Consider the following 14,627-nt stretch of genomic DNA (forward strand, 5'->3'; position numbering starts at 1 on the left):
TTGGAGAAGTTCATTCATAATGATCATATTTTCATTTATTCCTTCCTAGATTATCTTCCAAAATGTTCCTGCTCATATATATAAAACTTGCAGCTGATCACAGAGAGGCTGATTGAATTATTCTCTAATGCCCAATTCTCAAGAGATTGCTAATTTCATGGGAAAGTTTCATATGATTTGTCCAAAGTGATTTGGTTAGTAATCCATTATTTATAGTTCACTTTTCTCCCAAAATGTCAATCGAGGGGGCTAACAATAATAACAATAAAAATACACAGATTAATTGAAAGCACAACTAAACTTTAAATATATATATAGCATCCATAAAATACCAAACCAGGAAATCAGCTCAGCAGTTTTGTTGAAAGTCCTGCTCAGAGGAATAGACAAAGCATTAACAGAGATCAAAGTCTGGGTGAAATCATCAGAGGCCATCTATTATTTTTCTCTGAAATTGTTTCTCTAAGGAATAAAATAAAAACTCCCACCCATTTCTAAGATGTTAAATCTTGGGCAGATTGGCAAGTTAGAATAGGATATTTCAAAAGGTCTGCTTCCCAACTCGTAAAAAGCACCATCAGCTTTGAATCATGCCAGATCAGAAACAAACTAGTGGCTATTTTCATCACAGAGTATAAGCTGTTTATAATTGGCTCTAGTTAGGAGTTGAGCCTGCATTATATATAAACTGAAGTTTCCCAAGGGCGGTCTTGCATGCAGTATGTTAAAACAGTGCAACTGGGATGTAAGCAGAATCTCTATATTGTGACTGAATCTTACATGCTCAGGAACAAACACTAGTTTTAGTGGGGGGGGGGGGGTTCCTGAACCCCATAAAAAATTGCCGGTGCCCAGCAGTGGTGGGTTCGGCTCCTGTTGCAACCAGTGCGCTGCAATGGGAGCTGGGTGTGCACCATGGGCATGTGTGCTATGCACGCATTCGCACCCATCGCCTGCGACGCTCCAGCTGCTAGGTAGATCATTGGGCAGGCGCCGTATGCTGCATGCGTGTGCGCAGATGGCCCGTTTCTTCAAATACAGGTAAAGAACGAGGGAAGGTGGGTGGGCCCTCCAAAGCACCGTTCTGGTACAATGGCTGCTGCTTCCGGCAGGCACCGGTATGTGCGTACCGGGGTGTACCGCCTGCAAGCCACCACTGGTGCCTGGACCATAGACTCCCTAACTAAGAAAGAGGTTTCAAGAGAAATACAACTTCCTCCAATAGAGGTAGAATCCTTCATGACCAGCTATACACAAATTTTGACTTATCTGGATTGGGATGCAGTTTGTTTGCATTCCTCTTGTCCATTATTAATCTCAGCTATTGCAGTAAAATTTAGAACAGCCTCATTAATATCAGGAAAAAAACATGGAAGTGGTTGTTGCCTTCACATGGGGCATAGCAAATCCAAAATTTATCAGTTTAAATATACATTAAACAATATCAGGGAAACAAAGGCAGTGTATTATCCTGAGAGACATCACAGACCAGTGACTAATGTATTGAAGCGATATCTTCCAGCTCCACTTTTCTGAAATCAACTTGAAGGAGGACAGTTTCTAACTTACATCTTAACAAGGTCATGAGTCAACTATTAGTGTTTCATCCAGGGATGCCTTCCAACTCTCTCCAGCTTTCTATCACTGACAATTTATTTTGGGGTTATTTCTCTATTGAAAAGTTTATACCCCTTGTGGGAACTTTATTTTGCAGTGGACAATTTTAATCTGGCACATGACCAAAGTGGGGAAGATTAAACTATAAAAGTGGAGTTCAAACTGACTTCTATATTTCATGCTGCATATGCTTACAAAAAATCTCCAAACTGCCAAATGTATTTGGAGAATGTATCAGCTAAAAATAAAGCTACAAACAAAATCTAGCAATTTAATCTAAAGCTTTTAAGCCACTGTGGTTTTTCTTAAATACCTCTTGGATTTCAATTTTTTTCCTTTGCTTTGGCTGATTGTTGGCTGTAAATTCACGTCTAAGTTTAAATAGTTGAGTTGCTTCGTCCAATTCCTTCTGTGCTTCACCAATACTGGAATCAATTAGAAGAACTTTATTCAGATCTTCAATACTAGCTTCATAGTTCTGAAAGTTAGAAAAACCAAGCATTGGCTTAAATAAGAAATTGTTGGAAAAGTTATAATATTTACTTATAGTCAGAAAAATAACCTGGATTCTTACTTTCATGTTTTCTATTTTCCCCCAACATTTTCTAAATGTTACTATATTTATAGCTATTTGCTGGACTAATCTTTAATCCAGCAGGGATATTCTTATGTTCTTAAGGAATCCATTACTGTGGTGAGTGATCTGCTATATAAGCTTTTGGTCATCAAAGTAAGGAGGAAGCTATGTTATCTCTGTTACCAAGACCTCATGTAATTTAAAAAAACATATACCAGGTCTATTCGCAAATATATAAAAGATTCGTTTTATTTAAGATAGGGTCCTAACAATCATTCCAAAAGCAACATAGTCCTTCACTTATGACTATTCACTTAACAATGGTTTGAATTAACAGAAGTCTGCAAGGAAAAAAAAGTCATTTATGAACTGAACTCAAACGTATGGCTGTTGCCCTGTCCCCTTGGTGACAATTGCAATTTGGGCACTTGGCAACTGGTATGCATTTATCACTGATTGTAGCATCCTACTGTCATGTGATTATGATTTGCTTTTGGGGGGGGGCTAGTTTTGCCAGGAAAAGGTGCCATTAGCTAAGCTGGATTTGTATTTACAACCACGTGACTCAACATACAACCATAACAACTTATAACATAAATTCCATTCCCAGTTGTGGTCATAAGTTGAGAACTACGTGTGGAGCAACACCTAAACTTGTGAAACTATAAACAATTATTTCTCCAAATATCCCGTCACTATGCTCTCTTTCTTTGGTTTTTATATCCTGAGAATTATTATCTAGCATGCCTCTGTTTACACTCCAATAGTTTCCTATGAATTCCAGGTGCTACAGTTGCAGCAGTTCTTCATTTATAAATCAGCTAAATGTATCCACTGCCTTTTAGTTTCTACTGAACTCTAGCAGTTGCACCTATAATGGCTGTGCCCTCTTAAATCTGCCCTGCCAATGAAAGGGCAAGTCCTGGAGGTATCCCATGTTACCAGCTTTCCAATACTTCCTTAAAAATGTCTGCCATCTGGTTTATATTAAAATGTTTTTTATTATTTGAGTTACTCCAATTCAGCATTTTTCATTTTGACATCCTTAAGCCTTCAAGTTATGTCTACTTATTATATAATAATGTATGTTTCATGCATCATTTTTATTTTCATAGCCATTACACACATTTGATGGGTAATATCTACAGGTTAATAGATACGATTGCCTTTGATCTTACCTCTAAACCTTTGTATGCTAGAGCTCTTCTATATAAAGCCTTGATATTAGAGCCATCAATCTGAAGAACATAATCACAATCCTTCTTGGCTTCTTCATACTTAAGTAGTTTCAAGAAACAAAGAGCCCTAATATAGTACAATAGAGACAATAAAGCGTAAGATCATGTTGCAACACTCAAAACAGCTTGGTGCTTATGTTCCTTTTTTTTTTAATAGTCATTTGCCCAGTTCTGTAGAGCAGGAGTCTCCAATCTTGGCAACTTTAAGACCTGTGGACTTCAAAGCTGGCTGAGGAACTCTTAGAGACCCCTGCTGTAGAGTATCTCCAGCTGAAAAAATGATGGACACTAATGCCATAGTGGTATCAATATACAGACTATAGTAATATGAATATACACTATTGCAACAGTGCAATATAATAGTGTATTACATGGAGAATGAAGTCCATTCAATGGCTTTGGGCTAATTATTATCTCTTACTTCACTGATCTTATAAGGGATATTAAAATGGTAAAATGAATATTACTTGGAGCTCCTGCAGGAAATATAAATACAGTATCTACAACATGGGAATTATATTTCATTTATAAAAATGGTGATTACTACAAACAGCTTTTCTTCACTAAAACTAATGATAACTGCCTAACAATCTGAACAAAGCTGGCTAGGATTTGGATGCAGTATTAGATATCTTGTTACCTGTTAGTGTAGATAGTCTTTTCCTGTGAATTTAGCTTTATGCACTCGTTGTATTTCATTAATGCTTCTTCATATTTACCCTTTTTCACAAATTCATTTCCTTGATTCTTAAATAGCTTGAACTTCTCTTCTGCATTGTCACCTATTTGTCAATAAAAATAAATAGATGCCCATTCATTAATAGCCAGAAGAATATACCTATTCAGAAAGCAAGTTCAAATACTTACAGAACATTCTTTTCATTATTAATTAAGAGAGTTTCCACATGCTCTTATCAGTGTGGCTAACATGATCTCACAAGACGTCTTTGCCATGAAAAAGTCAAAACTAAGCACCACACTTTTAAGATATATAAAACAGATGTACATAGCCACTTGCCCCAATGCTGCATGAGGAATGTAAAACAAGCTATGAACTGAAAAATAGTGTATGGTCAATCCTTGAGGCCTGCAATAGTAAACATTTATTTCCAATGAAGGAGATATGAAGGCGATCCTCAAAAACTCTACATTTAAATGTTGTTGTATTCACCAGCTTGTTTAATGTCTAGTTCTAACTACTACAACATTTGGATTTTGTGGGCTCCAGGACATAGTGTTATTTTCTGAGATGCTCTTTTGTAGCATGAGAAGTTGTAGGGAAAGGAAAGGCTTAGGAATCTCTTAGCATAAACAATGAAATACTGCATAAACATCTCTGTGGGTATGGAACCAATATCTCAAATATACCTTTTTCCCATAATAGTTCACTAATGATTCTACTGGTATACTAAAACAATATGCACATACTAGGAGTCTGTGACAGTTGATTTCTGCAAGTATTTGCAGTTTTCTTTTGTTTTGACTCTGAAGTAAAGCTTTCTCCATCCCACCAGTGCAACTGAGCAGAAAATGGGACAGCAGGTATTGGTGGTAACTTCTCCCTCCAATTTGGGCCATCCAGATCTATTAAGGTTCTCGTTATCCTAAAATAAAACAAGTTTTATTATATATAACAATATTTTTATTTAAAATACTCACAGCACTCAGTGTTACCTCAGATCTATGCACGTACACATTTTTATTGTCCAACCTTTATTTTGTTCAGATCAGTATTGGCCACTTAGATTAGGCTATCCTTAAGACGCTTAGTGTCTTATTTCTCACTAGGTGTGAAAATGTTAATAGTAATCTTTAAGAAACTCTAAAAACATCATAGGACACCAATTAAAAAAAACAAAACATTAAACATATTGAGATATCTAGGCCACTTCAATTTAATTTAATTCTGTTTAATAAAGTCCAGAAACAAATACTTAGCAAGCTGAAAAAAAGAATTACCAGCAGGAGGAAGAGGAAGAGAAGGAAGCAGCTGAAATAAGGAGATGGGTTGCCAGGAAGAAAAGAGTAATAAGCAGTGAAGGGAAAAGTATAAATAAGACCTAGAAAGGGGGAAAAAGTCACTGGGTTAAGCATGACAGACAGAAACATTTTTAAATAACAAGCCAGAAACCAGAAGTACACCCATTCTTCATTTAGCAACCACTATTTATAAATATGACAGCAATTAAAAAAAATCATTTTCTGACCAATGCATATTATTTACAACAATTTTGGTGTGCCTGACAACAACACACGCCAAAATGAGAAATACTGGTGTAGCTGTAGGAAAATATCTGAATGATTTAGAGCAGGGGTAGTCAACCTACCGCCCACTTTTGTATCTCTGTTAGTAGTAAAATTTTCTAACCGCCCACCGGTTCCACAGTAATGGTGATTTATAAAGTAGGGAAGTAACTTTACTTTATAAACTTTATAAAGCAGAGTTACAGCAAACCCTACCACCCACCATGAAAACTGAAATGCCCACTAGTGGGCGGTAGGGACCAGGTTGACTACCACTGATTTAGAGCAACCAATGATCTTCAGAATGCATCTACCGGTATTTATCACAGATTCACTTAGCCACCATTTTGTTTAATAACCTGGTTGTTAGAATAGAACTCAGTCAATAAACGAGTAGTTAGGCTATTCTGGACAATTCTGAAAGCATGTATATTGAAATGTAAAAATAAAAAAAACTTGGAAATTGTAATTCATGTTTTTCACATTGTTCAGGTTGTATCATAATGCTAGGAGATCTTACAGTAAATACTAAATTAAGCATTTTCTCAGTTTAAAGTTCAGTCTGAAATATTTTCAAAAGGTGATAATGTAGTAGTTCTCCCTGTATGTAGTCAATCATCAATTGTTTCATCATATTTAAGTCAAATTGTGATTTTAGTTGTGCATCTCAAGGCACAAGAGGTAATACTCACTGAACAACCAGAACTAAGCCCAGAATCCAAAGTTATTTCAATGTAAATTAGTTATAGGCGTTTGGAAATGCTGACTAGGCATATTTCTTTATCTACCTAATCCTTAATAGCAAGGTATGCATATTTTAAGTAAAAAAGACAGAAATATATATATTGATCATGGAAACAGTGGAAGCCACATTCTAATCAAGACAATTAAATCCCAAACATTCAATATGTGGAAATAAGGAAAAAAATGATGTTCTGGATTTCCTTATAACAATTCTTTTAATTTTGGGGGATGTGATATAATTGTCAACTCTGAAGCTAACCTGGCTGAAGCCATCTTGTGCTGCCTCATAGTTGCCACCAAGCTGAGAGGGGAAGGGGGCGGGGGGGAAGTAGCCAGCTGGACTACAATCATAATAAAAAGATTTCTTGTGAAAACCAAGGTCATTGTAACAGGTGGCTGTTGAAGGAGGAGAAGAGCCTGCCATCCATCTTCATTGGACAATGTGACTGGTGACACCTGGGAGGGGGGATTTTTACTGTTTTAATTAGATGAAAACCACAGGAACTGTTAGAGTTGGTTTTCACCAGCTGTGCCGATATGATGTATCCATCATAAACATGTTCTTTGAGGAATCTACCTGCCTCGGAGTTCTGCTTTCAATGGGTGTGTTACTTGGAATGCTGACAACAATATCGATACAACTTCATATATTCGTGTATGGCAAAACAAGTAATCTGCTAGTGTGGCAAATGTAAATCCTTTAAATATGACATCTCATATTGAAATAATAATATATAATATCAATGTATTGATTATGTTTTGCACATTATGCTAAAGGACAGGAATACTAATTCAACAAATAGAAAATTCACACATCAGTTAAATATGTAATAAATACATCAAATATAAGGCCATTCTTTTGCTTTGCTTCTGCTTCCAAATAGCCATGCAAAAATTTCTGCACACATCCCTTCCTCTCCCCCACCCAATATCATTTTACATCTGTTATGAGTTATACAGATTGATTTTGGGAGGGAAGATAGGGAATTGAGATCAGATGCCATGGGATGGCAAATATGATACTCCCTCCCCCCCCCCTTTTGGTCTAAAAAGCAGATTGATGTTTATTTGTAACAAAAGAAGGCAAAACAGAAATCCAAGCGCTATCTGTCCACTTATTGTGGCCCAGCATTCAAAGCTGGAAACCTATGTGAGAAAAGCTTTCCACTCTACTAAGCAATAGTATCAGAATCACATGAATCCTGTTACAAAAAAATTCAAATGTAAAAGTACTTTCACCCATATTTTCTAAGACAGCAAAAATAATACACCTAATACATGAATTCAGGAAAAAAAATCAGAATTCTGACTATTCACCAACTGATGTTTTCAAAATCCCCAGCAAAGGAGGTTACAATAATTCAATTGGATGTGATTAGCATTTGTCTAACACTGGAAACATCCACATACTCCAGAAAGACTGTGGCTGGCACACCTACCTGATCTGTTAAACATTTTAGCTGCAAGTACCTTGAGATATTTAAAAGCAATGTTGATATGGAGAGCAATATTAATATGGAGAATGGATATCATTGGGATTTTGTGACACCCAGATCCAATTTGCTGGATGATTACTTCAGGCTATTCTATAGCGATACTAAGTAAAATGGAGAACAACTTCTTTAACCAATAATTGTGAAGCTAAAAAGCAGGCTACTGGTACTGTCTGCAGAATCTGTTTCAAGCGTTACTACACAATTGTTTTTCCATCCTATCTCAGCTAGACAGAACAATATGATCATCAATAGTATCAAAAGTCACCTAGGGACTCCATGGAATCACCGGAGCCATGATCCCCTCTAGTTCCTAATGTAAGTCATCCACCAGGGAAAAGACTCAAAATCAGACTGGAAATTAAAAGACTAAGATTATTTTATTTGATACTTAATAATACCGATTATCTGTATTATCCAGGAATACCTGGATAATATATTCTTATATCAAACCTTTACCATTTGTGGTAAACTCAATTTAAGCCAAAAATGGTCCAAATTAGTAGTCTACAGATGGCCTTTAAGTAAAGTCTCAACGTAGTATTATGCTTTTCTACTTACTTTTTGATATATCTAACAAGCATTTACACTTCTAGTTCTCTGAATTGGGAAGGATGGAAAAGACTGCCTTATATCTCTACATGCCCTCTTAAACTGACATGAACTAAAAAAGTATCATGATATAAAGAGAATGATTCAGAAATGTCTGTAATTACAGCATAATCCATCAAGGGTTTTTTATAAAACTACTGTATTTTCATCTGCTTTTCCCAGAGTCAGAATGCTAGGATTCTCATCAGTTACAACAGTTCTACAGGTCAATACTACCATTGAGAAGACTGTGGTAGAATGTGTTGCCATCCCAATCACGAAAGACTATTACCATAAAAATGCTTCTCTGTCATATTATAGAATCTGTTTCATGAGAATATATAGCAATAGCACTTTAGACTTGTATAGCACTTCACAGTGCTTTACATCCTTCTCTATGCAGTTTACAGAGTCAGCCTATTGCCCCCAACAATTGGGTCCTCATTTTATCCACCTTGGAAGGATGGAAAGCTGAGTTAACCTTGAGCCTGATGAGATTTGAACTGCCAAATTGCAGGCAGCCGGCACTTACACTTAAGAGTCAAGATTACTGGTAGACATGGAATTTGATAAATAGCATCAGAAGCTACTGCAATTCTGATTGTCTATTCCCGAATACTAGATTACTATTGATGCCAAAGAGGATATTGTAGCACACAAAATGGGATGCTAAATAACAAAAGCAATGTTCTCCCACTGGCTTGACAATATGCAAGCGTATACAAATCACGATTATACAATATTTACTGATTCAACTGGCTACAACATTTCTCTTTTTATTGCCAGATGTTCAGAAACTGCAAGTAATGCTCCTTGGCTAACCTTTTGCAGATTAAGATGCATTAATATGTCAGTATACAGATGGATAGGCATTCCCAGTTTTGTGTAAAATCAATTGCTAAGTACTTGAATAACAACATCTAATAGTATCATTGCCCAAGGTCACAGTATTTGAGTAGGCACCCTTATAAATTTCAAAAAAAAAAGAGTAAAAACAAAATATGTCAGGACAGCTACATAAAAAAAGAAACCGCATCATTATAATGAGAGTAATTATTTTAAAAATGTGTATATATAACATAGTCTCTCAAAATGCTCTATACTGGTGTTCTTTTAAATGTCATAAATGTTTACCTGTTAACACTGTCATTTGCAGCCTGGATTCCACTATCTATTTGCAATAAAGTTTTATAATCCACATATGCCTGTTGGTATCGTTCCATTGACTCATAGGCCATTGCTCGACGTAGAAGAGGCTTAATAGAATGTGGATGAAGTTCCAAAGCACTAAAGAACAAATGTTGAAATTATTACATGCAAGGATAAAAAATAAAACATATTGGAAAGATGCAGAGTTTAAATTTTTTTAAACATTAATTTCATCTTAATGAAAAGATTCTAATAAAATAAATTTTAGGAGGGAGGGTGGATAAACATAATGATTTACCAATTTGTGTTATTACCATTTCACACTATATTCTTATTGAAATTTGTTATGCTCTATTCACAAGACAAAAACTGTTCTATGCAGAACTGCCTATGCTCGTTTCGGTTATTAAAGTTCTGCAGCAATGATTTCTTCTTAAAATTACCAATCAAGTCCATTAAAAAAGTTTGAAGAATGGGCTGTCTGTACAGCGTTTTATATCAAAGAAACAGCTTCAATATTGTAATAAAAATCTTACAGAAAATAAAGCTTAGGAATTCGAAGCAGACGAATTAACTCAAAACTCTATAGGATAAATGTTCTTTTAAAAGTATTTTGGCCAAGTCATCTAGATTTTCTAAAGATAAATTCTTTATGGTTATCACGTGACATGAAAATTATACTAATTGTAATTCTAGTCTGTGTTGGAGAGCATATAAAGAAATGCCCCTTTCTGGCCCCATTCTGGCTAAAAGTTAGAAAGACTGGACAATAGATGTTCAGCTGTTAATGCTAATCTAGCTTTATTTCCTGGGATTTATTAAATGATATAACACAGGAAATTAATTCTTTATTGCTTGCTTCCAGAGTTTCTTATAATGATACATTGGAAAATTAAAGTAGGAAATTGCATGGCTGAAAAATTCACACTGCAGCAAAGAGCCTTTAAGAATCCTTTAATTAAAGATTTTGGATTCACACCTGTTTTTTCCTGTTTTAGTTACATCAGCAAAGTTGTTCTTAATATATTACTTCATCTTTTGGGATATAACGTGCCAAATATTTAAAATTACAAATGCAACAAGATTACAAAAGTACTCTTTCCCAAATTATATTTTTCTTTTTCTTTTGTTTATTTTCCATCTTTTATATTTTCCTTTTTTTGTTTCTTTATTTTCAACATTTTCTTAATTGCTGAATGAGTAAATTAAATGTCCAATATATCCATAAAGGCATTAGCATATATTTTAAAATAAAGCATATGATCAGGATAACATTACTGTGACTGCATTTGCACAGCACAAACAAGAATTCACATATTCTAGTTCTATTACTTGCTCTGTTTATGAATGATATAACAAAGCACTAAAAGTTTTCATCTTAGCAGGCCTATTGCCCTTAATAATATATGATAGAGTGTAGATGCATTACTAGGTATAAAAATATATTGGGCTTACTAAAGGAAAACTTATAGGAATGACTGGAATATAAATTATAGCCCCTTTTTTGCAACTGACTGCAATGGATCCACTCTAAGAATGATTAAATTGGGATCCAATTTATAAAATGTTGCAATCTGCTAAAAAAAAAAAGATATATGGAACTTTGACATGACAAATCTGTTTTCAAATGATTTTTTTCTCTAAAGATCAGCCCAAACAGGTCAGCAACCAAATAATTATTTGTTTTGTTCCATGTAGAATTTTTGAGATCATATTTAGCACAGTAAATCAGTATTAATCCCAAAACAATATCCTACCTTACATATTTTACTTTGCTATATAATATTGATACTACATTACATTCTCAGTTTCTCTATAGAATACCATAGTATTCTGTATGTAGTTTGTTGATTATACATCTTTTAAGTATGTATAATAATATTACACATTTGCCATCTAGTATTTTTGTAGTTAATCAAAAAACTAAATAGTTTTATCTTTTTTATGTATGTCTACCTCCTAGATCTGATTCACTAGGCAACAATTAAGAACATAAAAACAGAAGACTTTTTAAAAATAGCAGGAACATTGCAGGATATTCGACATAGAGGAGATATTAATGGCAATATCTTTCAAAAACAGACTTCATGGTTGCATTAGTGTGTCAGGAAACATTTCTACATAATTTGCAACTGTGTTGTAATTATAATACAACTCTTTGTAGATGCCCCATACATGATTGCAGGTTTAAATATGAAACAGGAAATTCATGCATAAATACCCATCCAAATTCTATAATGAACTTCCTTTAACACTAAAACCTTTCAGGCATTGTGATGCAATTTGGAAGAAATATTAACTAGCTTATTCATCATCTTCTTTCCTTTGCCTTACAAAAAAAAGTTAGATGCAATACATTCCAATGGAATGTGTGATAGCATTAATACAGGCTACACCTTTCAATTTATTAAAAAAATTATCAGATTAAAAATCTAGTTCAAATATGTTGCAATTGCGAGGTTTCTTTTTCCCTGTTAACAACTGTTATTTACCTGTTACAATCCTGAATACAGTCAGCGCAATTCCCTTCTTTTAGGTAACACGCAGCTCTGTTTGAATACAAAATACTTAAATCCTCTGGAGCTTGGATTCCTAGAATTACAATTATACAGAAAATTAGTTACTGAAATGAAGCTGCCGTTACCATAAAAATATGCTTCATTAGGTTCCCAAATTTCACTGCAGTAATAGAGTTGTGCTGAAAATGGACAACTGCAGTAATTCAGTTATTTCAAGGAAATGTATGTTTTATGCAGTTAATTTTAAATATGCAATCCTTAATTCAGCTTCTAGGAAATCTACATTACAAAAGTTCAGTTATCTATTGAATTTAAATTCAGTTTTATAATTGGCTGTTACTGCAAAGGAACCTTTTAATCTGCTAGTTCCTGGAACAAAACAAAAAGGGGGAAAGATCGAAAAGCTTAGTGGCATTTTAAAATCATCTTTTGAAAAATGTTAATCATGGCATATTACATACATAGATACATACAATATGTATTTTACCTGAACTGAGTACATTTTCAATTGCTCTGGAGTATTTCAGCATAGCTTCTCCAAATTGCCCATTCTTAAATAATTCATTTCCTTCAGTTTTCAGTTTTGCAGCATTAGCAGGCAGCAGAGTAGAATTGCTTTTTCCAGCTGCTGAGGATTCGACATCCTTTGGTTTTCCTTCCCCAATTTCATTTCCATTTATACAGTTGCTCAGGTAGCCATTGATTTCCTTTTTGTCATCTTGCAAAGGTTCCTGTATCGTTTCTTCCAATCCGCCTTTCTTAACATTATTCTCTGAAGGGTCTCTGGGCTTCTGGGCTTCTTTATGGTCTGGTTTCCAGGCACCTCCTCGACTACTGAACTTCTTTTGTACATTGCCCATGTCGGCTGCGCTTGTGCTCTCCCTTCCCACCAGCACTGCAGTTTCTACAAGGAAGTGAATCAGCTGGGTTAGAGTGTGCATCATCGGAAGGAACAATTGTCAGACCAAAGCAGGGGTGGACTGAAACGTTCGTCAGAAAGTTCACAGGATATTTAGCTTGCTGAAAAGAACTGACCCCAAGATTTGTGTGTTTTATAAGTGATTATAAAAATCCACACAACTGCTATTGAAAGAAATTTAAAACTGTCGAGTCTGCTGCTATTTCAAAACTAGTGGAACCCTGTTTTTGAATGACACGCAGTTCAGCTGGAATTAACTATCTAAATACTAGGTATTCAGTGAAAAAAACCCTCAGCAAATTATATGGAATTGGCAGTCATAACTATGTTAATAAACAGACTTACTGGGTGTCATTACTGAAATATATTAGATAGAAAAGACTATTTTAAAACATGTACTATTTTGTAAAATGAAGATGTTTTTATTTCTTTTGAAGTAAGTACCACTATGAATAAATTGTTTGCTTTTAAAAGCTTTATAAAGGAAAAACATTTTAAATTTCTGAAGTATCACCTTCAAACATTATTTTGCAGAATACAATAAACTTGAATATATCAATATCATTGCTTTAAATTCTACATTTTAGCTATTATTTAAATATGACATTGTGAACAGAATACTTTGCCTTTAGCTTTAATTTATTTCCCACTTGGAAACTGTTAAACATTAATTCCAAAAGTTATTCAGGCTTTTAATGTGAACAGCATCAAATGAAAACTATTGATATTGAAACTGTAAAGAGTTCAAAGAGATAACAGGCTGAAACTTAGTAAAGTAACAAAATAATACTTCACACATAGAAACATTCAGATTCAAGTCCCTGATATCACTAGGTAGGGTTTAAAGAAATTTTCAAAATCTTGGAGAGTTTTTACAGTCTTAAAAAATCCTAAACTTGATTAACTGACAGTGTTTTAAAAAAAACACAGTGCAATCTACTCACTGTTTCTGAAATGAAACATTCAATAACTTACTTCTATCTCCAGAACCATTTACAAATTCTCCTTCATTTCTCTCTTGTTCGTCTGATTCTTCGATTTCTTCAATGAATATTCTTTTTCCCTTGCTTTGGGTCTGAGATATAGGTTCTGATTCTTTCAGATTCTTATCAATATCTAGTAGCTTTTTCTGTAGAATAACAGTAATGTTTTAGTTAAACAGTGTAAAATATTACAATTTGTACTTTCAACTGTACAAATCTTATTATGGACTGGATTTAAACTTAGTTATGCTTATAAGCCCATAGAAATCCAGTTTGCATGAGTTGATATTAAAATACATTAATTTCTTTTAATGGAGTTTCTTTAAGCGTAATTTAGATCTGGATCATTTAATCATGAAAGAATTGTTAGTACTCCTAACTAGTTTTTCAATTTCTACAGGGCGCCTGTCCAACAACTCCTGTTTCTGTATAATCAATTTTGAATTCTTGTTTCACTTTGTCTGTCAGTCTCACGAGTTGAAGTGAGCTCTCTTTCACATTCACAAAGTTTATTTTGCAACCCAAAACCAAAGCTTTGCCATCAGGAAAAGCA

The 14,627-nt window shown here is 34.5% G+C and overlaps 1 protein-coding gene across 1 annotated transcript in view; it reads right to left on the reverse strand.

Annotated features, from left to right (window-relative positions):
* Positions 1-14,627, reverse strand: part of SPAG1 (sperm associated antigen 1) — a 28,939-nt gene that overhangs the window by 1,960 nt on the left and 12,352 nt on the right. Inside the window, exons 10-17 of the mRNA XM_014060845.2 lie at positions 14,067-14,220; positions 12,660-13,076; positions 12,146-12,245; positions 9,639-9,791; positions 4,861-5,036; positions 4,073-4,214; positions 3,373-3,499; positions 1,931-2,095 (exon numbers count right to left, since the gene is read on the reverse strand). Of these exons, the coding sequence (XP_013916320.2) occupies positions 1,931-2,095; positions 3,373-3,499; positions 4,073-4,214; positions 4,861-5,036; positions 9,639-9,791; positions 12,146-12,245; positions 12,660-13,076; positions 14,067-14,220 (1,434 nt within the window). The remainder of the gene's footprint in view (positions 1-1,930; positions 2,096-3,372; positions 3,500-4,072; positions 4,215-4,860; positions 5,037-9,638; positions 9,792-12,145; positions 12,246-12,659; positions 13,077-14,066; positions 14,221-14,627) is intronic.

The sequence above is a fragment of the Thamnophis sirtalis genome, unplaced genomic scaffold, assembly GCF_051295495.1.
Source record: "Thamnophis sirtalis isolate CommonGarterSnake01/CBP01778 unplaced genomic scaffold, rThaSir2_p1.2 scaffold_2, whole genome shotgun sequence".
NCBI classification, from domain to species: domain Eukaryota; kingdom Metazoa; phylum Chordata; class Lepidosauria; order Squamata; family Natricidae; genus Thamnophis; species Thamnophis sirtalis.